This window comes from Macaca mulatta, chromosome 4 (assembly GCF_049350105.2).
Source record: "Macaca mulatta isolate MMU2019108-1 chromosome 4, T2T-MMU8v2.0, whole genome shotgun sequence".
Taxonomy (NCBI): Eukaryota; Metazoa; Chordata; class Mammalia; order Primates; family Cercopithecidae; genus Macaca; species Macaca mulatta.
Genome location: NC_133409.1, coordinates 140358829 through 140385798, shown reverse-complemented (window position 1 = coordinate 140385798; position 26970 = coordinate 140358829). Strand labels below are relative to the sequence as shown.

The following is a 26970-nucleotide window of genomic DNA, read 5'->3' as shown; positions in this document are numbered from 1 at the left end:
GCAGTCATTTTATTCTTTTAATAAGAAACTTTTGCTTACAAAAACAAGGTGTAAAAAAATTTACAAAAATCATAAAAACATGATTTATATTTCACACTTGAGAGACAAAAACAAGCCCCAAACATGGATTTTAATGGAGGTGGTTTGCTTCATTTTAAAAGGAAGGAAAAAAAAAAAAAAGGAAGCTGTAACCATACATTGATGTCAACATAGCATGAAGTTTATTCTTGAAGAATTTACATTGTTGAGCAATATAAGGGGAAGAAGCCATTTGGTGTTGCATAGCATTTTAGTGCACCAGATGGGTTTTCCAGGCACCAGGGAGGCATTGTTGCTGGAATAGTGAGGTTTGGTGGCACAAAGAGGGCAGTGATGTGTAGGGGGAGGTAAAGTGAAGTAAGCCTGGGCAGTGGGCACTAAAGTGACACTGCTGAGGAAGCCGCTTCCTTCAGGAGGAGATGTTTTGTGACCCTGAAATTGATGGTAGTGCTACTGTCCAGGGTTTGGGGGCTCTTTGGAAATGGAGTACGTACGGAACTGGCATGTATAAACTTGTATAGCCATAGAAAGGGGTGGATAGAAACGGGTCCACCATGGCAATTATTTTTTTCTGGTCAGTTTACTAGACATTAAAAAAAATACTGCTTTTATGTGCCAAGTCTCCTATGAAACTAGTGTGGGATTAAAGGACATTAATTGGAAAGGAGGGTCAGTATATATGGACCACAGTGGCCTGTTAAGAATGACAGATGTCTTTAGCAGTTTGTTCACTACTAAAGATAAACAGGACAAAATAGTCTTTCCTGACCTTGCTGGCGTAAATATTAAGAAAATTGCTTGAGAATTAAATTTTTTTAGTATGTATATAAAAACAGCACCATTCTTTGTATAAATCAGATAGATCTTGAAGATGAAGCCAAGACCCTTGAGTCTACACTGGGTAGACTCTGAGAGGTTTATATTTTACTGGGTATTAAGATGAAGAAGGATCACATGAGAGCAAAGCTTAGCTTAGAAGCCATCACCTCCCAAATGGTGACCAAGGAGGAAACTTTTAAGCCATAGTATAGATGCTAACCCCCATTTAAGACCCGTATCAGACCACTTGCTAAGACAAGAAATACCAGCACCTCCTGTTCTTTATAGGAATGAAACTTAGATCCTTAAAGGCTGCTACCTGATATACTCATGACTGAACAGTTTTATTTGATAAAAACTTCCAAAATTGAAAATCAAAATCCAGCAAGAATTAAGACATGGCAGCTTCCAAAAGCATAATTCAAATTTTATTCAAAATTTACTGTTTTGGCTTCAAGTAAGTGTTTACTGTTGGTTGGGTTTTAAAGCCATAATGATGGTTGAGTAAGGATTCATTTATTTATTTTTAAATTTTTATACATTTTTGAAAAGATTTCAAGTCTGTTTCCCAGGCTGGTCTTGAGCTCCTGGCCTCAAGCAATCCTCCCACCTTGGCCTCCCAAAGTGTTGGGATTACAGGTGCTAGCCACCGTGTCCAGCCAATGTTTCACTTAAACTGGCTTAATTATTCAAAGTGGTTAAGAATTTAGTAAATAAAACTACTTAATCTACAACTTTCAAAAATTGATAAGTAATCATGAATTCTGTAAATGAAGGAATTGGCCTTCATTACTGCCAAAACAACATTTTCCCCAAGGAAAGTCAATTTTATATCCTGTCACACTTTTCAGCCCTGGCTAGTTAACACAGTACTATGAAAATCTCTAGCTAGATTTTAAACGAAATATGCCAGTGGAAGTATGGAATGAGTCCACAAAAATGAGTGTCACAATGCTATAGTAGCTATGGTGTATTTAGTGCAGAGTGTGGGTTGAATAAGTACACAGTAATTAAAGTCATAGTCTTGGCCCAACAGAACAGTTATTAAACGTAAGATACAAACTAAAGTCACAGTCATATTTAGAAGGCGCTTTTCAGCTTTAGTGCTGACTTAAAAAGTCTGAACCACCAGGAAGATACGTACTTAACTAGTTAAAAAATTAAATGGCCATGGAAAGTTTTACCCCAAAGATACAACCTCTTCACTTATTTAGTTCAGTAATGAGGCTGAGGGACCCAATTTTCAAGTGTGCATTTGAGTGGTAAACTTTTAAACACCATTTGGTGAAGTTTCAGGAGCTCAGTGGAAACCTTAAGGTCGGAGTAAAAGAAACTGGCTGTAAACAGCCCTGCAGTGAAGAGACTGGGTCTTAGCACCTTCCACAGCCACTCAGCACCATCTCAGTCAGTGCCTGCCGGAGGGGGGAAGGGCATGGAGAGCTAGGATGGGTGCCTTCTCTTTTGCACCACTCCCTTTGCATATTACACAGTGCACTGGCTTGCCTTACAATCTGTGGTTCACATACAGAGGTTTTCTATACTGCTCCCGGACATTTTTTGCAAAAGAACATCAGAACCAATGAAGGTACCACTTCAGGAGGAATCATTTTTGTTTGACTTCTGCTATATGTTGCCCAGCATTAGTCATTGTTTTGATAAAGACTAAAAGGCCTTTTCTGAACATTTGTGCTCTCCCAACCACCTGGGGAAAGCATCCCTTCCACTCACAAGATGTAACCTCAGATAGGGATATAGTATACATTTAAGAAGGGGTAGCCCCCCAGCCTGATTTTAAAAGGCCCAAGTTAATGTATGGAACGTGACAAGGGAAGTGAAAAACAAATGGAGTACATAGTCTGCTTGAAAAACAGCCATTTGATGAACAGTCACAAATACAAAGAATTTGGACATTGTAATATAATTTTAGAACTTGCTGGTAAGAATAATTTGCATTCACACACGAGACATGAAATGCTTTTTAAAAGTCTGTGAACCAGATGTCCTTTAAACACTACACAGACCCACCTGCCACTTGAAATGACAAGAAATCCTTTCCCTTAATCTTTTCAATTCCATGCAAACCATAATTGAGTACAAGGCACCAAATTTTATGAATTGTATAAAATTAGTTCACAAAGCTTTGTCAGTAAGTAAAACAAACTCCATTTCTCCCTCCCGGCCTGCCCACCCTCCTCCCACCACCCGCCATCCCCAACCAAGTTTTCATTCTGCACTACTGTCAACCTCTCTAGGGCTTATGCTGGGGCATGCCCCACTGCCAGCCAATCCACCTCATTGGTTCTTCCCTTGTACTTGGATGGAGCTGTAAGCACAGCCAGAGTAGCAAACTCATACAATCATTGACTCTAGAAGCCTTGCCATTAAAGACAAAAATAAACTCTGCTATTGAGTCCATAGGACACATAACACTTCTACAGTTTCCAATTTTATTCATGACATTTTAAGAGACGTCTGAAATTTTATTTATTTATTTTTTTGAGACGGAGTCTCGCTCTGTCACCAGGCTGGAGAGCAGTGGCGCGATCTCGGCTCACTGCAACCTCTGCCTCCTGGGTTCAAGCGATTCTCCTGCCTCAGCCTCCCGAGTAGCTGGGACTACAGGCACGTGCCACCACGCCCAGCTAATTTTTGTATTTTTAGTAGAGATGGAGTTTCACCATGTTGGCCAGGATGATCTCAATCTCAATCTCCTGACCTTGTGATCCGCCCGCCTCGGCCTCCCAAAGTGCTGGGATTACAGGCGTGAGCCACCGTGCCCAGCCTGGAAATTCTTTACAGTGTAGCACTGCCCCCCAACCCTGCCCCATAACTCCAAGACTGAGGGGCTGGATCAAAGCTGGCAAGAGCTCTGACTACCATTTAATAACAGCTTCAGTTCCTGGCTGCCAAGGGCATTCCTAACTATTTTTATACTAGCATGGATGTTCATCTCAGAGGCAACCACAGATATGAGAGTTAGGCTAGATTGAGGTAAAAAAAAAATCCTTTTTGAGGGCCTAGGTGCACTCATCTTGGCTGGCTACAGCAGCAAGTAAACATGCCAGCCAACTAACTACAAAGGGTTCCTGGAACGAGACTCTTAACTACTTGCCCTGGGAGAGAAGCAGGCCCATTAAGGTTCAGTTAGGAGACCTTGGGTTTGATTTGGCAGCATCTAGTCAGCTTTTACCTGGTTCTTATTTTCCTCTCTTTAGAATGATTCAATTTAAGATGCAACTGAGACATTTATCTATACCCAATATGTAAATAAATTAAAGGCAAAGGGACAATTCACTCACAATAGCCATTGGCTTATGCAGCAGGGAACTCTTTAATAAAAAATCTCCTTAAATACCAACTTCTTAAGTGTCTAGTGCTGCTGCCTCTGGGTACCTGAGGTGTCTGTAACTGCAGTGGGCACCTTTCACAAATGTGTAGCTCAGTGGAGACTCTGATGTTAGTTTCTTTTATTACTTTGATATATGCGTGCTCAGCTAAGCACTTATTTCATGAAGTCCTTAATCTGCTTAATAAATCCTTATAATATTTGGTATAAAACTATTTTTTAAAATTAAATTGGAAGATCTTTGAATTTTCCATTAAATGTTTATTAGTAATTATCCCCACTGGACAGCCTGAGGGGTAAAGTAGATGCTCTATTAGTTCTTCTCTATCTTGTAAGTTCTCTTTTTCTAGAATAATAAATATAGGATTCAATGAAAGATGAGGCACGATTCATAGTTTCCTTCCCTTTTTACTCTCCTTGGTTTTTTTGAGTTAATGGGCTTTTCTATTGCCACAAAAAGTCATTACTAATCATGCCGACTTAAAAACTTGGATCTTAAGAGTACAGCTTCACATCAGAGCCTCTGGCAGCATGGACAGCGGTGACACTTTAAAACAGTGTCCAGGAGAGGGTGAGCCCAGGCAAAGCTTATACAAAGAAGCCTGCAGTAGACAATATAAACCAAACAGCATAAAAAATGCCATACGCTATCGCTTCCAAATAAAAGCTAAATATTACAGAAATCTCACAGTGTTGGAAAAAGCAAGTTTAATTTAAAATATAGTCATTCCTTCCCTATCAGGGTGAGCCATTTTTTGTCTGAATTTCCTCCATGTCTCAGTGCTGCCTGGCAGGGCCTATGGGAGAGTTCATTTCAAAAAGTCAACAGCAAATGCTACAGATCTGTGCGGGAAATGTGGCTCATCAACATTGCTAAAGCTATAATCCTCATTCTTTAGCCTCGCTTTCCCCACTTCCCACCCCTCCCCGAACTCCCTTCCACATCTACTCCCTTCAAGTGACAACTGTACTTCTACCTGAATTCAAACATTAATACGATATACTCAGTCAAAAGATGAGCATTTATAGTGACAGGCTGAGTGAGGCTCACTGCAGCAACCACAGCAACAAAAGTTAGGGTTTGCATTCACTTTCACCAGCAAATCTAAGTGAAGAACTAAGAATGAAGTGGCACCTGATGGGGACAAGGGTTTTTATCTAGGCAATTTCATTCTGTTTAGAAACTGACCCAATTTAAAAAGGACGATGTATTTTACTAGCACTGGGGGAAAGGACGGGGCACTCTTGTTTTTTTCTCTGATGGACTGAGTATGGGGGGTAAAGCAACAGTAGGGATTATCAGATTTGGGAGGAAACAGGTCAAGGCCATCGGTAATCAACTCCAGATATGTACGAGGTGGATTCCTAAGCAGTTAACATACCCTAGAAAACCAAAAGCTCCCAAACCCTGTGACCATGAATGTTCTACCTCTCCAGGAGCAAGAAAGAAGCTGCAGGCTAAGAAGCTGCATGCTGCACTGAAGTGAGAACGGGTGATAGGCATTCAATAAGCCCTGGAGCACCAGCTATCTCTGCCCATCCTCAATTGAGTTCTGAGAAAACCTAAGAATCAATTTAAACCAAACCATGTGCTTGCCCTAGACCTGAACCAGGGATCTGCTACAGAACTGGGATAGCCAGGAGTGTCCTTTGGCTCAACATGCAACATGTGCTGGTCTATTGCTTCTTTATATGACCTGCCCCTTCTTTAGAATGAAGGGGTATTCATGCCAGTCTCAGAAATATGGAATGATTAAATGACAGCAGCAGGTAGGGAGGGTATGACATACGAAAACCATCCCATTTTGCATGGGGAAATTTGTTCCATGCATCTCACTCCACTCTTCAGCAGCTATCCCCAAAAAAGGAAGTTTGTTTTGAACCCTTGAAGGTTACTTCCTTTGTGGGAATAAACCCTTTAGACTTCATCTCCCATCTTGAAGCCAATCCCATCCAGCAAACTGCTAGCCCAGGGCCCCTCCTCACACGGTCTGTCCAGGGCTGCTCACATCTGGAGGGTTCTTCTGGTGCTGCAAGGAGGTCCTGCTTAGCAGGGGAATCACATAATGGAGAGAAAACATGGCTGCTCTCCTGTGTGGATATGATTAATTTACTCCCCCTTTCTTCCACCTAGATCCCTCTATATTCAGAAGCAACTGATGAAAGGATCTTCATAGAAGTTACTTCTTTTGTTTTTAGGAAAGGAGGGAACTCCCAAACTCATTCAAAAGAAAGACTACAAAATTTATGACAGGACACGAATCACCTGGCACCTTCTACTCTAGACCCAGTGAGGCAAACCTAGTAATCTGTTCCTGCAGTAGCCTTATTTCCTATAAGAGGAAAGATGTATGGACACCAATACACAAAAGCCAGTCTTTGATACATGCCTCCCATTCAGGAAAATGTCTGTGGTCTGCCTTCATCATTGTTGCTGGACTGCACCTGAGCTTGGAGATGGGTTTCTGAGATTCTTGCATTGCCCTGCACTGTTCTTTGAGTGTAAAAAAGGATGTAGGCCTGGGTTTTGCACACTTCCTCGACACTGCATACATTCAGCTTTGAGTCATTGCAGTGGACCCAAAAACCTAGGAAACCAAAGGAGAAAAAGAGAGAAAATGACTACCCAATTCATATTTCTAGTCAGCAGGCAAAATCAGGAGATGAAGAAAGGGACAGAGAAGTTCTGAATAGAGCCAACCCTCGATTATTGGTGGGGGAAGGGACAAGTAAATGAAACCGACAGACCTCTGTGTATCCACTGGCTTTAACCCCACCAAACCCCACAGTACCGCTTATCAACTGACTGCAATTTTTTTTTTTTTTTTTTTTGAGATGGAGTCTTGCTCTGTCGCCCAGGCTGGAGTGCAGTGGCGGGATCTCGGCTCACTGCAAGCTCCACCTCTCGGGTTCACGCCATTCTCCTGCCTCAGCCTCCCGAGTAGCTGGGACTACAGGCGCCCGCCACCACACCTGGCTAATTTTTTGTATTTTTAGTAGAGACGGGTTTCACCATGTTAGTCAAGATGGTCTCGATTTCCTGACCTCGTGATCCGCCCACCTCGGCCTCCCAAAGTGCTGGGATTACAGGCATGAGTCACCACGCCTGGCCGACTGACTGCAATTTTTATCTTTGTTTTCTTCAGGCTTTTTTATTGTCCACTAGAGCCTTCTAGAAAGATAGCTGCAATACTGCAGGCTAAGCAATGGGGAGATGAGGAGGAAGATGAGGAGGAAGGGGAGGAGGAGAGGAGAAATGGAAATAGAGGGGAGTGATAAAGGAAAATTTAGAAGGAACAAAAGTATTTATTCACAGGCTCTGGCTGCCCCAAGGGCTGTGCAGTTCAAGAACAGTGAACAGCTGAAAACACATCTGCAGCCCATCAGTCAGTGCAGTAGCTGGAAGACTCCACTCTGGAGGATGAGGACCTAAAGCACCTTTGGAGGGGCCCTTGCATCCCCACACTTCCCATGGCGGGGGAAGTAGTAAGAACATAGTAAGTGCTCAGTAAATGTTCTCAGCTTTATAAGCTGCGGCTAGTGAGATTTATACAGTATCTCCTTGAGGTTACACAGGTTCTACTGTTTCTGCATAACCAAGAAGGAAACTGGGGTGTGCAGAAGTAGCATTACCACAACAATAGTAATATTATCAATAACCAATATTTTTGATAATACTACAATATCCTCAAACAGTGACTGAATAAGCACTATGTGCTAGGCAACTGCTCTTTTTATTTATTTATTTGAGTCAGGATCTCACTCTCTTGCCCAGGCTAGAATGCAGTGGTGAAATCACAGCTCATTGCAACTTCAAACTCCTGGGCTCGAGCAATTCTCCCACCTCAGCCTCCCAAGTAGCTAGGACCACAGGTGCACACCATTACGCCTGGGTAAGTTTTTACTATGTTGCCCAGGCTAGTCTTGAACCCTTGGCCTCAAGCAATCCTCCCGCCTCTGCCTCCCAAAGTGTTGGAATTACAGGCGTGAGCCATTGCACAGGGCCTAGGTCCTGTTCTAAGCACTTTTACATGTCAGTTCCTTTTAATTCTTAGAACAACCATACGTTGTTACTTAGTAATATACCCAAAATTTGAATCCAACTTTCATAATTCTTTTTTTCTTTTTGAGATAAGAGTCTTGCTCTGTCACCCAGGCTGAAGTGCAGTGGCATAATCTTGGCTCACTGCAACCTCTGCCTCCCAGGTTCAAGCGATTCTCCTGCCTCAGCCTCCTGAGTACCTGGGATTACCAGTGCCCGCCACCACTCCCGGCTAATTTTTGTACTGTTTTAATAGAGACAGGGTTTAACCATGTTGGCCAGGCTGGTCTCAAACTCCTGACCCCAGGTGATCCACCCACCTCAGCCTCCCAAAGTGCTGGGATTACATGTGTGAGCCACGGCGCCTGACCCAACTTTCACAATTCTTGCCATTGGATTTTCATGTATGTAATTTCCCTCTAGGTAATCCATGGGATGGAAATAAAAGGAAAACAATAAAATGTGGACAAATAACCCCTTTCCGTGTCCCCCACCCCACAGAGTAAAGCGCACGCACCTCCCTCTGTGTTGTAGCAATAGGCTGTGTAGTGTCCTGAGCCAAACCCTTTCCCGTGATGCATGACCACTGCGGAGAGATCATAGGCAAAGGTCTCTTTGTCAAGAGAGGAGAGCATGTCCCTGCAGCAGTAAGGTTCCATGGTTAATACCTGGTCAAAGACGACATGGACCCCAATCTTCTCTCGATGGTTACGGCCAGACCACCTAGAACATGGATATAAGCTTGTTACTAGTAAAAACCGGCATATACAATTGTAGGTAGAGGTAGGTATTAATAAAACAGGGAACTGAGAAAATTAAACCTTCTGGTTTTGGTCTTCCCATCAATAAAATGGTGGTAATCAATGTTCACATTTATTTATTTATTTATTTATTTATTTACAGACAGGGTCTCACTCTGTTGCCCAGGCTGCAGTGCAGTGGTGTGATCAATAAAGGCTCACTGCAGCCTCAACCTTCCCAGGCTCAGGTGATCCTCCCACCTCAGCCTCCCAAGTAGGTGGGACTATAGGTGCACACCACCACGCCTGGCTAATTTTTGTATTTTTTGTAGAGACAAGGTTTTACCATGTTGCCCAGGCTGGTCTTGAACTCCTGAGCTCAAGCAGTCTGCCTACCTTGGCGTCCCAAAGTGCTAGGGTTACAGTCATGAGCCACTGCGCCTGGCCCATTTATTTGCTGTGAATGTTCCATGAAGTACTCTAAACCTAGAGATCCCTAAACAAGCAATTCAAGCAACAGTCTTTTTGTAGTTTCCTGCCTGCCCTTCTTTTCCAGATTATTTTATATTTCATCCTGAAGATGAACCTCTACATAAGTCCAAGCCAGGCTAGAAAATCTTTAAGCACAGATACCCAGTGCAGGCTGGATAATTAATTACACAGGCGCATGACAGCAAAAGCCCAGTCCTGCTGGGCTCCCACATTAATTTGCCTTAGTGGATGTGAATGATTTAATCTCCATGGAAAACACAAGGTCTCAAGTGAACAGGCTTCCCCTCCCAACACCATAGAAGACATTTGCCCTCACCAAAGCCTTTGGAGCAGCTATTCCCACAGCTCTCACCCAGCTAGGACTCCCACAGCAAGCTCACCTGAATCTTTTAAGGTGCAGCCGGAGAACCTGAGGTAGTCTGTAGATCATTAACTGCTTTCTAGCTTCACTCAGAACAAGGGGTTTGGGATTGGATTTTCGTCGTTTGCCTATGTGGTTTGGGAAGGTATAAGACATAGGTTGTGAAGAGTTTTTTCTAGCTATGGCAGAGACAGTGACTTGCCATTCAATATGCATTCTCCATATTTCTAAGTACCTGAACCTCAATTTTTTGGGGAGTGCAATGTGACCCCCTTTATGACTGCATTTCCCGGCTTCACAAGCCTGCATGGTGTGGCCATGGAAGTTCTGGCTAAGATGAAAGGAATGACTGTATGGGACTCTGCTTATACAAGGCTGACTCACTTGTAAGGTGCATCCCTTTGGCCTTCCCACTATCTGAAACTACTGGAATTCCTCCTGGACCAAAAGGTAACTTTGAAGACAGAAGTCTTGCAACAGGATAGTAAAACAGAAAGACAGAAATAGCTTGGGTCAATGATGACCATGCAGCCACCATGCTGGCCCTGAATGTCCTTCAGACTTGTTTTATGTAACAGAAAAATAATACCTCTCATTTTAAGTCACTGTTATTTGGGTCGACTGTTACAAGCAACTCAAATCTTTCCAATTTTTGCCATCAGGAACTTTGCGTATAATGGAATATAATGGAACGTGCAACAGCAAGCACACAGAGTAGAAGCATATGTTAAGGCTCCATGTCTTTACAATGGCTTATAACTTCAATTATGATACCCCACAATATGATTTTAAGAAGCTTTTTGTTTGCACTAGGTAAGCCTAATTCTACTTCCTGCTCACAACTAGTTGTGTGCTAATGGATAAGTTACTCAAAACTCTGAACCTCCGTTTCCTCACCAGTAAAATAGGGAATAATGCATATATTTCAGGCTTAGGAAAAAAAGGATAAGATTACTAAATGATAGAGTATTTAAACACATTTTTCTTTAGCATGATTTGCTTATGGCATATTCAAACATTTAGAAAATAAACTGTTAGTTCTATATTTTTATGCTGTGCCTAGTTTTTGAAACATATTTCCTAGATAAAAGCACATTGCTGGACATACAAGGACAAAGCTGACAGGTGGCTAAATTCATCTACTCCAAAGCAGAACTAGTGATCAGTCTCTAATTTTGTTTCTAAATGTGGGGGAAATGCATTTCTTGAACTGCTGGCCTCAAGCAGTCCTCCCACCTTGGCCTCCCAAAGTGTTGGGATTGTGGGTGTGAGCCCACTGTGCCCAGCCTTTAGGAAATGCATTTCTAAATTTCAGCAAATAAACAATGGAAACAGAGTTATCTTAGTTTCTATCAGAAGCCTTTCCTGTAACCATTTACTGATGGCTGTTTTGTTATATTAAACTGGTAAATGGATGAGAGTAGAAAATTAGTGTTCTATGGCAGTCTCTGCTAATTGTCTTGAGCTGTTGATATCATGGGCTCAGTGTCTGAAGAGCTGGGCATCTGATTCCCAGTCCTGTCTGTACTACTCATGAAAGGTAGCAAATCACAGCCAGATGATGTATCACAGAGCTTTCTGTGACAATAGGATGTGGAGGTGTAGCTTCTCATAATAGACTGCATCAGAATGAGTTGTGCCATAGGAGAAGCTTTTACCAGGGTGTGTAGTCACAATATGTGCTGGCATGAACAGAAATGGAATTCAAAGAGGGGCTTGGCCTTATTTTATATTCCTATTCACCATTTTTTTGAAAATTACTGCAGCTCTGGCTAGGAACCCTGGCAGTGACTACCACCCTCAGCAGAGGGAGTATGTGAGCTAAGATGAAGACAATATAGAGTCAGGCTTTGTTTCCCTAAAATGAAATTCACAAAGAAAAATAAATTACTGATTCAATTGAGATTGATCAGTTCTGTCTCCATTTCATTAAGCTGTCCAGGAAGACAGGTAGAAGACTGACAGTTTTGAAACTTCACAGGCAACAGATCAATGCATCTCATCTCCTCACCATAGGTTTCCTTCTCTGGCATTATTTGCACTTGCCTAGAGAAATCCTGATAAATTGGCACATCTGACAACCAAAGAACAATCCTTTCTTGTAAAGATAAACCAAAGTTATTTCTTGCCTAATCTATCATATCCAAAAATGATGGAGTTAAAGCTGTTAATATTCTTTTGTTCATTACAAGTAAAAGGCTTCAGGAATCATTGGGTTTTTTTGTTTTTTGTTTTTTTTTAATATTACTCTAATGAAACAATTTGATTCACCTGACTCTGTATCTCAAAATGGAACAGGATAGGTGAGTCTACAGTTAGCCAGGTATAAAATTTCAAATTTTCTTTTGAAATGGCAAAATGATATCGAGCATAACTTTGTGGGTTGTTTTTTTTTTTTTCTTTTTTTCCTAAAAGAGGTCTTGCTGTGCTACTCAGGCTGGTCTCAAACTCCTGGCTTCAGGCAATCCTCCTGCCTTGGCCTCCCAAAGTGTTGGGATTACAGGTATGAGCCACTGCACCTGGCCTCAAGCCTGACTTTTGATTTTTGTTCTGATTCTTCAAAGAGTGGAACAGGTTTCCCACAATTTAGCTTTTTTTTTTTTTTTTTTTTGAGACAGCATCTGGCTCTGTCGCCCAGGCTGGAGTGCAATGGCGCCCACCTTAGGGCCTCCCAAAGTGCTGGGATTACAGGCATAAGCCACTGCGCCTGGCCTAACATTTTTTTTTCTTCAAAACTGGTAATCTAAACTATTATGTGACTGAAAATGGATTTCTAGGTCTCTGTACAATCCATTAACTTTATACTTTTAGTTTCCAAATCTATATATGCCACAACCCTCAAACATAAGCATCCACATATTTGCTCTGCATTTCGTCTGTCCATACTGGGTTAGCAGAAGCATTAAGTGTTAGTGTGGCAAGATGGAAGGGCCCTGTATAACACGCCTCTGTAACCATATGTAAAGAGTTCCATTTTAAAATTACAGACAACACAGAAATACTTCCTTATGACCCTCTCTGAAATGTGAACTTTTCAGGCATGTGAAGAATAAAAAAAATGCAGAAAATATTTCATGAAGCTGCCACTGAGCAATGTACCTTAAGACTTACTTTCTTGGTTCCACTGTACCAATCTTTAGCATCACTTTTGACAGACATTAAGTCTGCCAGTTCATTACAAAAGCATGCTTTTCTGATATCGCATCCCTCAGAAAGGCTATTCCATCTGGGTTTAGATTAAGTAAGAACTGTTGGACTCTACATTCATTAATTTACGCAGCAGCCCCATAGCACTAATAAGCTAAGTACTAACATTCCAGAGTCCCCATTTCAGGAGCCACACTTTAAAATCCCTTCCAAGATGACAACTAATGTCAATCAGGAGGTCAATCAACTCCTAGGTCTTTGTTTCATTTTTTGTTATTGTTGTTGTTGTTTTTTGAAACAGAGTCTCACTCTGTTGCCCAGGCTAGAGTGCAATGGCCTGATCTCGGCTCACTGCAGCCTCCACTTCCCGGGTTCAACCAATTCTCCTGCCTCAGCTTCCCGAGTAGCTGGGATTACAGGCACCTGCCACCACGCCCAGCTAATTTTTGTATTTTTAGTAGAGACGGGGTTTCACCATGTTGGTCAGGCTGGTCTCAAACTCCTGACCTCAAGTGATCCGCCTGCCTCAGCCTCCCAAAGTTCTGGGATTACAGACACGAGCCACCACGCCCAGCCTTGTTTTGTTTTTTAATACATAATTAAAACAAGTCCATGTTTTTTGATTTTTAGAAAAATGGGAGGAAGAGATCTTTAAAAGATGCTTTAGAACCATTCAATATCATTAGTGTTACTTTTGACTAAAGAGGACAAAGCAGCACGTTAAACTGATATTCCAGTTATACTTCCCCACTACGCCCCCTCCTCCACACAGCACTCACTGTTACACTGGTCACAAGCGTAGATTCTTCCTTCCAGGGCCTCTGTCTCTGTGAACTTGGCCAGCATCTCAGTGAGCAAGCACTCTGTCTGATTCAAAGGGACAAACCCCTTTTCTATGCAGTGATAGCGTTCAGGGAATTCCAGGGATAGGTCCCAAAAGGGCTCAATGGTATTAGATTTGTAATTGCATGATATACATGTGACCTAGAATGAAAAGATTGATTTACAGATTATGTAACTTCCATGCTTCCTGCGTACAGTTTTACTTGCTTCATAAAAGACACACTTTATCAAAACTAAGTGTATAATTTTCAAAAAATAGTAATATTAAAATAATAAACATAACTTTAAAAGAATTAGAGTATATTACTTCTGATGTACATTTCTAACTATGGGATGCTAGCTGGAATTTAAAAACCATACTGCATAGAGACTATACCAACCCACCTTTCTCCTCTCCCAAAATATGCTCTAACATTCAACAGTACAGTAGCACAGACTGCAAGTTATTATGCAGTCTCTCAAGGGATCAGTCTGATATAGAGAATCTGCAGGTCCCTGCCTACTTCCCTCACTCTGTAATTCCTCCTCTTGACTTTAGACCTTCCATAGAGCCCAGCACACCTCTCTTTTTGCCTTTGTTACTTGCAGAAGCCCTACACTGAACCCCTCTGTCTGCACAGCCTCAAAATGCTGTGATTAGACCTCCATTCCCACTATAACCTTCCCAGGTGCACCTTCCTAAGGGGAGGGGAGACAGAAGAAGTGCTAATAAATACTCCCCTTTTACATGCTCAAAAACAAAAACCTAATTAAATTTTCCCTTTCCATACCATTCATCATTCTTTCAAAACCCTAAAAACCAAGACACAAGCACAGTGTAGAGGTTTTACCTGAATCTCTTAAGTTGCCCACCAATCCGCCCCCCAACACATTTTTTTTTGGTTTTTTTTTTTTTTGAGACAAAGTCTCCATCTATCACCCAGGCTGGAGTGCAATGGCGCGATCTCGGCTCACTGCAACCTCCGCCTCCTGGGTTCAAGCAATTCTCCTGCCTCAGCCTCCCAAGTGGCCGGGATTACAGGCATGCACCACCACGCCCGGCTAATTTTGTATTTTTAGTAGAGACGGGGTTTCACCATGTTGGCCAGGCTGGTCTCTAACTCCTGACCTCAGGTGATCCACCCCCCTTGGCCTCCTGAAGTGCTGTGATTACAGGCGTGAGCCACCGCGCCCGTCTTTTTTTTTTTTTCAAACTATAAGAATACTCTTTCTGCATATTCTCATAAGGCCTTATCTCAGAATCTTTGCTTAGGTTACATGGCTAAAGATCCAGGAAATGTAATGGGGAACAGGAAGGAGGCTTGCATTGGTCTTTAGCATGCTCCTAGCTATCTTCCTTCCTTGTATGTAAAGAAGGGAGACAGCTCTTTCAAACTATTATGGAACCAGAGTTACAGGCAAAATCTGTTCCCTAAAATTGATCAAAGGATGGCACACCAACAATGAGTACTTAATTATAACAATGAGAATATTATATTACCCATATCTTCAATAACAGTTAAAGATATTCACTGAAAATTAAGCAATGTGGCAAGTTAAACTAAAAATCTGGCCGGAAAGACACTAGGCAAGTTTCCCCAAAAGGCCATCATAATGTACAGTAGAATAAAAGGTACAATGGCCACCCTCAAAAATGCATAATCACAGCAAATGTTGGCTACTCTTATTAGCCCAATAACCAGGGGAAGGCACTCACAGGAAGCCCAAACTAACATACAAGCCTCTCATTGTCATGGTAGGCACACACATACCTGACTGAGCAGCTGCCCATGAAATATGGTATTCACCACCTTTAACACCTGTTTGGTGAGCTTCCTCTGGGAGAAAGGGATGAGGATCCGGCGTGTGGTGCCCTCAGACTCGAGTTCCTGCTGCACCTTGTGCAGCAGCTCACAGAGAAATTCCTGCGCGTCCTGTTGGTCGTAGCCGCGGAAGGCAGGGATTAGGCTCCACACTGAGTGGAGCATGGCGAAGGGCGACACTAGGGCCCACTTCCCGGACCACATGACTCGGAAGAGGGTGTGCAGTTCACGGCAGAGGGAAATGTGCTTCGAGCTTGGCTCCTTGTTCTGGATGAGCTCCAGGCTCCGACTAATGGAGGCCCCGCCGTTCCAGCAGAAGCCCTCCCGCTCGCATGCCTCGGCCCTGTCACTCCTCAAGGACAGCTCTGTGGCTGAGCTGTTGGTTGGCTTGCCAGAAAGCTGAGTCTTCCCGTTGGTGGCTTTGGGAAACAGATGTTCCGTTTTGGAAGGGTCAAGGTTGAGGAAACATTCTCGGAACTTCTGGAGGTGGCTGAGCACCTGGAGGATGGAGTTCATGTAGCAGGTGTTGCCCAGGTTGCGCAGGCCCGTGACGCCCGGGGCCACGGCAGGCTGGCGACGCAGCTTGAGCGTGGCGGCGGGCGCTCTGCGTGAGGTAGGGAGGGTGGTGGGGCGCGAGGCGGCCGGGCCCGCGTCGCTAGGCGTGTGCAGGAGCAGCCGTGCACTCTTACGCGGAGGGGCGCTGGCCAGCTCCTCCAGCAGCCGCCGTTTCACCTCGCGCCGCCGCCTCCGCGCTTCCTCCTTCTTGCGCTCCAGCGCCTCCTCCTGCCGCCGCTGCTCCAGCTTCGCCTGGCCCCGGGAGCTCTTCTCGAACCACAGCCGCAGCGTCCTGGCCAGCAGGCGCTGGCGCCGGTACCACAGAGCGGTGAGCATCTGCGGCTGTCCCTGAGGAGCGCGCTGCGGCGGGACCACGTCCTCACCCGAAGCCGTGGACCGCAGCGTCCGCCCGCGTCTCACCAGCGTGTCCTGCTTCTGGCCCCGGACCGCCAGGAGGGAGCTTCTTAGCAGCTTCAGGTCGCCCTCTGGGTTATCATTGAGCACGTAGTCCTTGCACAGGTAACAGAACACGTAGAGATCCCGGACTTCCATGGCTAGCGGGTGTCCAGTCTCTTCAAAGTGTTTCAGGGCGTGGTCCTCAATGTAGCGGCCGCAAGCCACGTGGGAGCACTTGAGGCAGGCCCACACCGACTCGGTGGTGGCGCACTCTAAGCAGCACCACTTCTGAGGGTTCAGGATGGAGTGGTCCTGGGCGAGCCGTAACCGCCCTACATGTTTGCATCTATCCATGTCTTATAGAAGTCGCCACTCTCTCAGCCTGTCACGACAGTCCCCCAAAAAGAAAAAGAAAACTCTTTTAGAAAAATGTTTTCCTAAAAAAAAAGAAAAGAAAAAGACTTGCAATGGGTATTTCAACTCTAGATTCATTCATTTTCAACTCCAAATTGGTTCCTATGAAAGTTAAAAAAAGGCACATTTGGTATAAAAGCAGAGAATTACAGGACAGTTAAATTACTTAAAAAGGAAGAATCTTACGGAAGGGTTAGCACAAATTTGAAACTTTATGGTGTTTCACATACCAGTGGGAGAGATGAAGAGCCTCAAATAAAAATGTCAATTTTTGGTCGATTGCAATATTTTTCAAGCAGAGATAACAGGATATAAGATAAAAATAAGAAAAAGAAAGTCCTCACCAGTATAAAGTATAATTTTTATGAGACATGACAAAGGAACATTGTATGTGTGGTTTTTTTGTTTTGAGACGGAGTCACTCTGTTGCCCAGGCTGGAGTGCAGTGGCTGGATCTCAGCTCACTGCAACCTCTGCCTCCCGGGCTCAAGCGATTCTCTTGCCTCAGCCCCCCGAGTATCTGGGATTACTGATGCTGCCCCACCACACCCGGCTAATTTTTGTATTTTTAGTAGAGATGGGGTTTCAATATGTTGGCCAGGTTGGTCTTGAACTCCTGACCTCAGGTGATCCGCCCACCTCGGCCTTCCAAAGTGCTGGGAGTACAGGCATGAGCCACCGCGCACGGCCGTATATGTGTTTTTTAATGTTTTTTATTTTTTATGCATTTTTTTTTTTGCACCTCGTTCTGTTGCCTAGGTTGGAGTGCAGTGGCGCAATCTCAGCTCACTGCAACTTCCGTCTTCCTGGTTCAAGCGATTCTCCTGCCTCAGCCTCCCAGGAAGCTGGGGTTACAGGCGCATGCCACCACACCCGGCCAATTTTTTGTATTTTTAGTAGAGACGAGGTTTAACCATGTTGGCCAGGATGGTCTTGAACGAACTACTGACTTCAAGTGATCTGCTCGCCTTGGCCTCTCAAAGTGCTGGGAATACAGGCATGAGCCACTGCGGCCGGCCTGTTTTTTTAGAGACACATCTCACTATGTTGCACAAGCTGGTCTTGAGCTGACCTCAAGTGATCCTCCCATCTCAGCCTCCAAAAGTGCTGGGATTACAGGTGTAAGCCACTGCACCCAGCCAACATCTGTCTTTTTGAAAAGAACATCTGCATCTTGCAGTAAGGGTGGGAAAACTTTTACCTTCTTTACTGAAAGGATAGGTAAGTAAAGAATTGGACAAATATGACTTAGTACAAGAGGTGAAGTGGCTACTGGTATTATAATATTTAACCAAACTACCAAAACAAAAGAAAAAAAAGCAACAAATCTTCCAGCTGATATATATGAAAATGTTTTTTAAAACAGTAGTAACATCCTAAGCATGTTTTCTTTTTTTTTTCCTTCCCATAATACTTCTTCAATATTGTTCATCAGAGAAGCCTTATGGGCAATTTCTCCAAGGGAAAGAAGCTAAACAACTATCTATTTATTTATTTATTTATTTATTTATTTATTTTGAGATGGAGTCTTGCTCTGTCACCAGGCTGGAGTGCAGTGGCGTGATCTCAGCTCACTGCAACCTCCACCTGCCGGGTTCAAGCGATTCTCCTGCCTCAGCTTCCCGAGTAGCTGGGACTACAGGTGCGCGCCACCATGCCCAGCTAATTTTTTTGTATTTTTAGTAGAGACAGGGTTTCACCATGTTGGCCAGGATGATCTCAATCTCTTGACCTCGTGATCCACCTGCCTCAGCCTCCCAAAGTGCTGAGATTACAGGCGTGAGCCACCGCGCCAGGCTGCTATACAACTATTTTAAAAGAAAATTTTTTGTATCTTTGGAACTTTGAAAGGCGTTTTCCCCTCAATACCAGAACTTAAAATTCCCTAGGCTGGGCACCGTGGCTTGCACACTTTGGGAGGCCGAGGTGGAAGGATTGCCTGAGGTCAGGAGTTCAAGACCAGCCTGGCCAACATAGACCTGTCTCTATCTATCTTATCTATCTATCTATCTATCTATCTATCTATCTATCTATCTATCTACTTGTATATTTATATATTTTGAGACAGGGTCTCACTCTGTCACCCAGCCTGGAGTGCAGTGGTGTGATCTTGGCTCACTGCAGCCTCCACCTCCTGGGCTCAAGTGATCCTCCCACCTCAGCCTCTAGAGTAGATGAGATCATAGGTGCATGCCACTATGCCCAGCTAATTTTGTTTATTTTTTGTAGAGATGGGGGTCTCACTGTGTTGCCCAGACTGGTCTTAAACTTCTGGGCACAGTGATCCTTCTGCCTTGGCCTCCCAAAGTGTTGGGATTATAGGTGTGAGCCACCACACCTGGCTTAGTCCCTTTAAAAAAAAAAAAAAAAGGCCAGGCGTGGTGGCTCACACCTGTAATCCCAACACTTTGGGAGGCCGAGGTGGGTGGATCACCTGAGGTCAGGAGCTCGAGACCAGCCTGACCTATGTGGTGAAACCCCATCGCTACTAAAAAAAATACAAAAATTAGCCAGACGTGGTGGCAGGCACCTGTAATCCCAGCTACTCAGGAGGCTGAGGCAGGAGAATCGATAGAACCTGGGAGGTGGAGGGTGCAGTGAGCCAAGATCACGCCATTGCATTTCAGCCTGGGGGACAGAGCGAGAATCTGTCTCAAAAAGAAAATAATAAAATAGGCCAGGTGCGGGGGCGCACACCTGTAATCCCAGCACTTTGGGAGGCCGAGGCAGGCGGATCACAAGGTCAGGAGATCGAGACAATCCTGGCTAACGTGGTGAAACCCCAGCTCTACTAAAAATACAAAAAATTAGCCGGGCGTGGTGGCAGGCGCCTGTAGTCCCACCTACTCAGGAGGCTGAGGCAGGAGGATGGCATGAACCCGGAGGGTGGAACTTGCAGTGAGCCGAGATTGGGCCACTGCACTCCAGCCTGGTGACAGAGCAAGACTCCGTCTCAAAAAATAAATAAATGAATAAAAATAAAAACATAAAGAAAATAATAAAATAGGCCTGGTGCAGTGGCTCACACCTGTAATCCCAACACTTTGGGAGACCAAGGCAGGCAGATCACCTGAGGTCGGGAGTTCAAGACCAGCATAGCCAACATGGTGAAACCCCATCTCTACTAAAAAAACACAAAAAATTAGCTGGGTGTGGTGGCAGGTGCTTGTAATCCCAGCTACTGGGGAGGCTGCAGCAGCAGAATTGCTTGAACCCGGAGGTGGAAGTTGCAGTGAGCCGAGATTGCGCCATTGCACTCCAGCCTGGGGGACAAGAGCGAGACTTTGTCTCCAAAAAATAATAAATAAATAAATAAATAAGAAAGAAATAATTCAGTTCCCTAAAGGGAGTTCCTCTCTCTCTCTTTTTTTTTTTTTTTTTTTGAGATAGAGTCTTGCTCTGTTACCCAGGCTGGAGTGCAGTGGCATGATCTCGGCTCACTGCAACCTCCACCTCCCAGGTTCAAGCAATCCTCCTGCCTCAGCCTCCCTAGTAGCTGGGATTACAGGCAAGTGCCACCACACCCAGCTAATTTTTGTATTTTTAGTAGAGACAGGGTTTCACTATGTTGGTCAGGCTGGTCTTGAACTCCTGACCTCAGGTGATCCACCTGCCTCGGCCTCCCAAAGTGCTGGGATTACAGGCATGAGCCACCGTGCCCGGCCGGTAATTCCTCTCTCAAGGTGAATTTTTTTCACCTCCATTTATTCTCTACTTTTCATTTCTGTGAGCAAATGCAGTTTCATGATTATGAGGTCAACCCAGAGAAGTTCTAAATCCAATGTACTGTGAGTAGCCCCTTTAATTTTCCAGATGCCGTTTTTGGCCTAGTCCTATTTATGTGTGCCGAAATCCACAAATAAATAAATATACTGCAGGACCAAATTAGAGATTCTAACCATTTTTATTGCCTGTTCCAGATGGCAGAGGCATGTCTTTATATAAGAAACCCTCAAATCATACAAAGGGAAGTGACCTGGACTACCCTCAATCAAGACAGATCATGATTTTCTTACCGCTAAGCACCCTTTAAGTCATTTTTCTGGATGTTTACCCACTTTCTAACAAGAAATACAGTAGTCTCCCCTTGTACATGGTTTCACTTACTGAGGTTTCGGTCACCTGTGGTACAGTACACTAAGATACTCTGAGAGACTACATTCACATAATTTTTATCACAGTATATTATTGTAATTGTTCTACTGTATTATGTTATTGTTAATCTACTACTGTGCCTTATTTATAAATGAAACTTTATCATAGGTATGTATGTATAGGAAAAAAACACAGTATATATAGTGTTCAGTACTATCTGTGGTTTCAAGCATCCAGTGGGGGTCTTGAAACATATCCCCTAAGGATAAGGGGGAAATACTGTAATCTTCAGAGGGGAGATTATGTATATTTCTGTTTTTACTCCCTTATAATGCCAAGACTTGTGCGTGCTCAACTGTTAGTAGTCAAAAGTATTCTGTCAGAATTACCCTCTCACACAGTCTGGAATAGTTCTGAAATAACCATTTTTGTTGACTTTTCTTAGTGCACAGCCAAATCAAAACACACATACATTAAAAGATGGAATAGTAAATAAATGAATTTTCTTTTTGCTACTCAATACCAACTGAGGGTGCAAATTGGGTACACATTGATGCTTACAACTAATTCCTGGGACACAAAAGAAAGTAATGAAGGAATAAAGGAGAGGGAAAAATATCAAGATGTAGGCAATTCCCAAGTTTCTCACTAATTCAATATTCTTTCAAAATGTAGTCCCTGAACTACCTACCAACATCCGAATTCCCCAGGCTACTTGTTATATATACAGATTTCCTGGCTACTACTCCAGTCCTTGTGAATCTGAATCTGGAGAGGCTTCTAAAATCTCAATGATTCTTTTCTTTTTTTTTTTTTTCAGATGGAGTTTCGCTCTTGTTGCCCAGGCTGGAGTTCAATGGTGGTGCAATCTAGGCTCATCACAACCTCCGCCTCCCGGGTTCAAGCGATTCTCCTGCCTCAGCCTCACAAGTAGCTGGGATTATAGGCATGCACCACCACACCCCGCTAATTTTGTATTTTTAGTAGAGACGGGGTTTCCCCATGTTGGTCAGGCTGGTCTTGAACTCCCAACCTCAGGTCATCCACCCACCTCGGCCTCCCAAAGTGCTGGGATGACAGGCATGAGCCACTGCACCCAGCCAGATGATTTTTTTGCACATTAAAACCTTAGTACATTAATCCAGTAAATTGTATAGGGATTAAAGACTCTTCATAGAAATCAAAGAAATAATTTTATTTCTCAAATTCTTCCACTTAGACTAATACTGTCCAACAGAACTTTCTGCAATGATATATTCTCTCTATATCAATGAGAGGGATATCAATATTTTCTATCTGTATATATTCTCTATGTATCATCAATCAATATATATCATTGATATATTGAGAATATAGAGAATATATACAGAGAATTCATTATTACAAATTATTATTGATAATATTCTCTATCTGAATATATTACAGTGCTGTCCAGTACTGTAGTAACTAGTCACATGTGACTACTGAGCACTTGAAATGTGCTAGTGAGACTGAAGGACTGCACTTTTAATTAATTTTAATTTAAAGTCACATGTAGCTAGTGATTACAGTATTATATTAAGACAGCACAGACTTAAACACACCAGGACACTATCTTTAGCTTGCTCTGCTTTTCTTTTTGTTTCCATTGAAAGATTTGGTACTAGCTAAATCACATCTGAATAGCCTCCTCTTATAACTCAAAACCTGATGCCTGGCAAATCCCCATTTTAGCCTTGATGTGTCTTCAGGAATTTAATTACTACCAAGATCTTATCATATGAAATACAGCAGAGCTTCAAATCCTACAAGGAGAGAATTATTTCTGTAAATAGGAATATAGCAAAACCACACCCAGAACACTGATGCCTTGCAAAATCAACTCCTCTGCTAAAAAAAATATGCTGGAACAACCAAAAGCCAAAAGAGAAGAACACTAAAAAACCATTCCACATCCTCTCCATGGAGAGCTGTCAAATGAAAAGGGCACTCTGGAAATTCTTTCTTCTGATTTCATTTTCTGATCTATAAATCTGCTGATCACGCACATCCTCTCCTGCACAGCCCTTTTCCCATTACATATCTGTCGTGGCAACTCACTAACCTGCCATATGGGCAGAGTAAATCCATTCAGGAAAACAGAGGGCTACTTTGCACCTTACCATACTGATGTAAGCTAGGCAGACCAGCTTCTCTAGAGGAAAAACATGTATGATCATGAAATGGAAATCTCCCAAGACTGACACAAAAGATAAAAGCCACCTTAACCAATAAACAAAATAGAGAATAAAGAGAATACCACATCAGGTATACTCAGGTCAAGAAAGAAAATGTGTTTAACTCACCTCTCACACATACTCTGACCACTTTATTTCAGAATAGGGCCTAACACTCATTGGCAAAAAGAGGAATTCTATTTCATATTTTTCTGATGTGTACAGGTTTCCCTTCATATTCTCAAAGGCCATCCTTCTAACATTTCCACTTAAAATGTACATCATCCAGTGTGACAGGCACCTAGTACCCCAAACTGATAAACTTACAGTGTAATTGGGAAAGAACATGATGTGTCTGAATACTTCTACATCAGCAAGTTTTAAATAGATCAGCAGCTTTAAATAAATGTCCTGCACACCCTTGGTCGATCTGCATATGAGGAAAGTAAACCTGACAAAATATCAGCTTTTGCCTTTTTGATTACCATAGTTTTATTTTAAAAATCTGAATCAACTGGAGCTAAGAAACACAGTATTTAAAAGCATTCTGTAGATAAATATCACTAAGTATTAAATGAAAAGATAATTACATCTTTTCAACATTTACCTTTTGTTCTGATGAAAAAATTCTAGATTTATATCATGTTTTAAAAAATTCTCCATATGAGAGATGACAACATTAGGATTCTAAATCTTTCAAAAAAATCTATAGCTTGAAAATATGATGCCTTTTAATTGGAGTATTTCCATTATTCTCAAATAGCAAATTTCTCAGCAGGTCTTAACTATGTAACTACATCACCAGAAATAAAATTTTCTGGGGGTTGAAGGAGAATCAACAAAAACAAAATAGGGGGAGAAAAAAAAGGGTAAATCTACTTTAGAGAAAATTCCATTTCTTCTCTCTCTCTCATCATATTGATTTCTCCTCAGTTGTTAACTAAGGACCGCTGAATAATCCTGCTTGGTTTGGTGAGACCAAGTGGCATAAATTCCAGCTTCAGAGAGAGTAGACACTATGGTAACATGCTGACAGCCTTCATTTACATAAAAGAATACTAATTACGTGGTATCATCAACATCTGTGATTCTGCTCACTGCCATATGTGACAGCACTGGGTATTTTAACCCTTTAACTCACTAAGTGTACCTAGAATTACCTCTACCACAAAACCTGCATAGACTGCTTAAAGAGACACAGCGAATACACATTTGCAAATAATAAATGTTAAAAATGAATTTCACTTTCTGCTAACATTTCCAGGAAGTATGGGAAAACATAATCTAATATCAATATAATTAAGAAAAAGATTTAAAAATCAAGGTAGAAATCAAAACAAAAAAGGGGGAAAGAGACTGAGAAGGGCAGGGTTAGAGAAACTGTTCAGAAGTCCTTTGCTAAGGGACAGTGGGTGGGGGAAGAGATTGCTGAATGGGTAGAGTGTCCTCACAGGCTGCTGCATTTTCCCCATCAGTGCCATTGTCTCTGAATAGGGGGTAGATGAGGGGTAAACTATAAGTCATAGCGCAGCTCAGAGACCCCCTGGAAAGGCTGAATTCTCTAAGAAGGGTTCGGAAGCTCTGACAAAATGTGTTCTTAGCTTTCTGACCCAAGAGCTGGAATGTCCACTTACGCAGCAGCTCTTGGCCACAGTCAACGAGTCCTGACATGCTAGGTGTGCCAGAGCCCTTGTGAGGTGTGCTATCACTCATCTGTCATCAGTAATCAAGTGATGATGTTCAAGAATGAGTGTCTAATCATAGGTTACAGCAGATGTAACCTATGCCAGCATGATAGCTCACTTGCATTAGGATCTGCTTTCTTCAATGAAAAAGGAGTAGAGTTCATCTAGGGAACTGGATTTGGCATACAATACTGGTTTGCCCATGGAAAGGGGCTATCCCTGCTGCCATGCAGGGAAATGACAAAGGCAGAACACCTGACATGGCACAAATGCTTTGTTCCACACCCTCCGTACCTTCATCCTCTGCTCTCTTTTGTTTACTTCCTTCCTCTTGCTACAAATATTCTCAAGTGTCTTCTGTCTAAAAAGAGAGGGAGATACACAGACAGACAGACAAAAGTTTGTCCTGCCTCTAGACCATCCTTGACACTATATTCTTTCTCCTTGTGGCAAGAGTAATGTGCAGGTTCATCCTCCTCACAATTCACTCCTTAACACCTCCTTTTTGTAGAAACTGTTTTCTCAAAGGTCACTAGCAGTTTCCTTATAGCTAAATGCATTAGCCTTTTCTCAGTCCCCATCCACATTTTTTCTACACTTAACACTGCACAAACATTCTCTCTTGAATTTTAGATAACTGTTCTTGTCAGGCTTGCTTCCTGTGTCTGTAATTACATCTCTGTTTTCATGTCTCCCTTCCTTGAAGTTTAGGGTTTCCTTAAGGCTCTGTCCTCAGCTCTCTTCTCAATTTTATCTACTTCCTAAAACTTCAAGCATCATTTCAATACAGGATTATATATTTTGATACTTTTTAAAAACTAAAAAAAATTATTGGTAGTTTACATGCCATAAAATTCACTCATGTAAAGTAAAAACCTGATAATTTTTAGTGTACTCACACAGAGTTCCACACTTTATTATTATTATTTTTTAAATTGAGACAGGGTCTTACTCAGTCACCCAGGCTGGAGTGCGATGGCATGATCTCAGCTCACCATAACCTTTGCCTCCTGGGCTTAAGTGATCCTCTCGAGTAGCTGGAAACAGGCGCGTATCACTGTGCCTAGCTAATTTTTTGTATTTTTGGTGGAGATGGGGTTTTGCCATGTTGCCCAGGCTTATCTCAAATTCCTGAGCTGAAGTGATCTGCCCATCTTGGCCTCCCAAAGTGTTTTGATTACAGGCATTAGCCACTGCAGCTGGCTATTATTATTATTTTAGAGACAGAATATACTGCCTAGGCTGGACTCAAACTCCTGGGCTCAAGTGATCCTCCTGCCTTAGCTCCCCGAGTAGCTGGGATTATAGGCACATGCCATCATGCCTGGCTCCCACACATGCTTTTTTTTTTTTGAGACGGAATGTTCCTCTGTCGCCAGGTTGGAGTATAGTGGCGCGATCTCGCTTACAGCAACCTTCGCCTCCCAGGTTCCAATGATTCTCCTGCCTCTGCCTCCCGAGTAGCTGGGACTACAGGCATGCACCACCATGCCCAGCTAGTTTTTGTATTTTGAGTAGCGACGGGGTTTCACTATGTTGGCCAGAATGGTCTCGATCTCTCGACATCGTGATCTGCCCGACTCGGCCTCCCAAAGTGCTGGGATTACAGGCGTGAGCCACCACGCTCGGCCCTTTTTTTAAAAATCATTTTTTGAAATGGAGTCTTGCTCTGTCACCCAGGCTGCAATGAAGTGGTGCAATCTTGGCTAACTGCAACCTCGGCCCACTGGGTTCAAGTGATTCTCCTGTCTCAGCCTCCGGAGTAGCTGGGATTACAGGTGCCCGCCACCATCTCTCTTTTTTTTTTTTTTTTTTGAGATGGAGTCTCGCTGTGTCATCCAGGCTGGAGTGCAGTGGCGCTATCTCAGCTCACTGCAACCTCTGCCTCCCAGGTTCAAGCAATTCTTCTGCCTCAGCCCCCAGAGTAGCTGGGACTACAGGCGTGCACCACAATGCCCAGCTAAGTTTTGTATTTTTTGTAAAGACAGGGTTTCACTGT

At 43.0% G+C, this 26970-nt stretch overlaps 1 protein-coding gene across 8 annotated transcripts in view; it reads right to left on the bottom strand.

Moving 5' to 3' along the window:
- Nucleotides 1–3: 3 nt before the first annotated feature.
- Nucleotides 4–26970, bottom strand: part of USP49 (ubiquitin specific peptidase 49) — a 104513-nt gene continuing 77546 nt past the window's right edge. For 3 of the 8 annotated variants that reach the window (XM_001085366.5, XM_077999972.1, XM_077999973.1), the window contains exons 4-8: nt 15581–16964; nt 13766–13970; nt 9859–9967; nt 8764–8969; nt 4–6792 (exon numbers count right to left, since the gene is read on the bottom strand). In XM_001085366.5, the coding sequence (XP_001085366.3) occupies nt 6602–6792; nt 8764–8969; nt 9859–9967; nt 13766–13970; nt 15581–16936 (2067 nt within the window). In that variant the 5' untranslated portion in view covers nt 16937–16964 and the 3' untranslated portion in view covers nt 4–6601. Of the gene's footprint in view, nt 6793–8482; nt 8970–9858; nt 9968–13765; nt 13971–15580; nt 16965–26970 lie in introns of those variants that run through there. The other 5 variants (XM_077999977.1, XM_077999976.1, XM_077999974.1 and 2 more) reach the window with 3 other exon arrangements.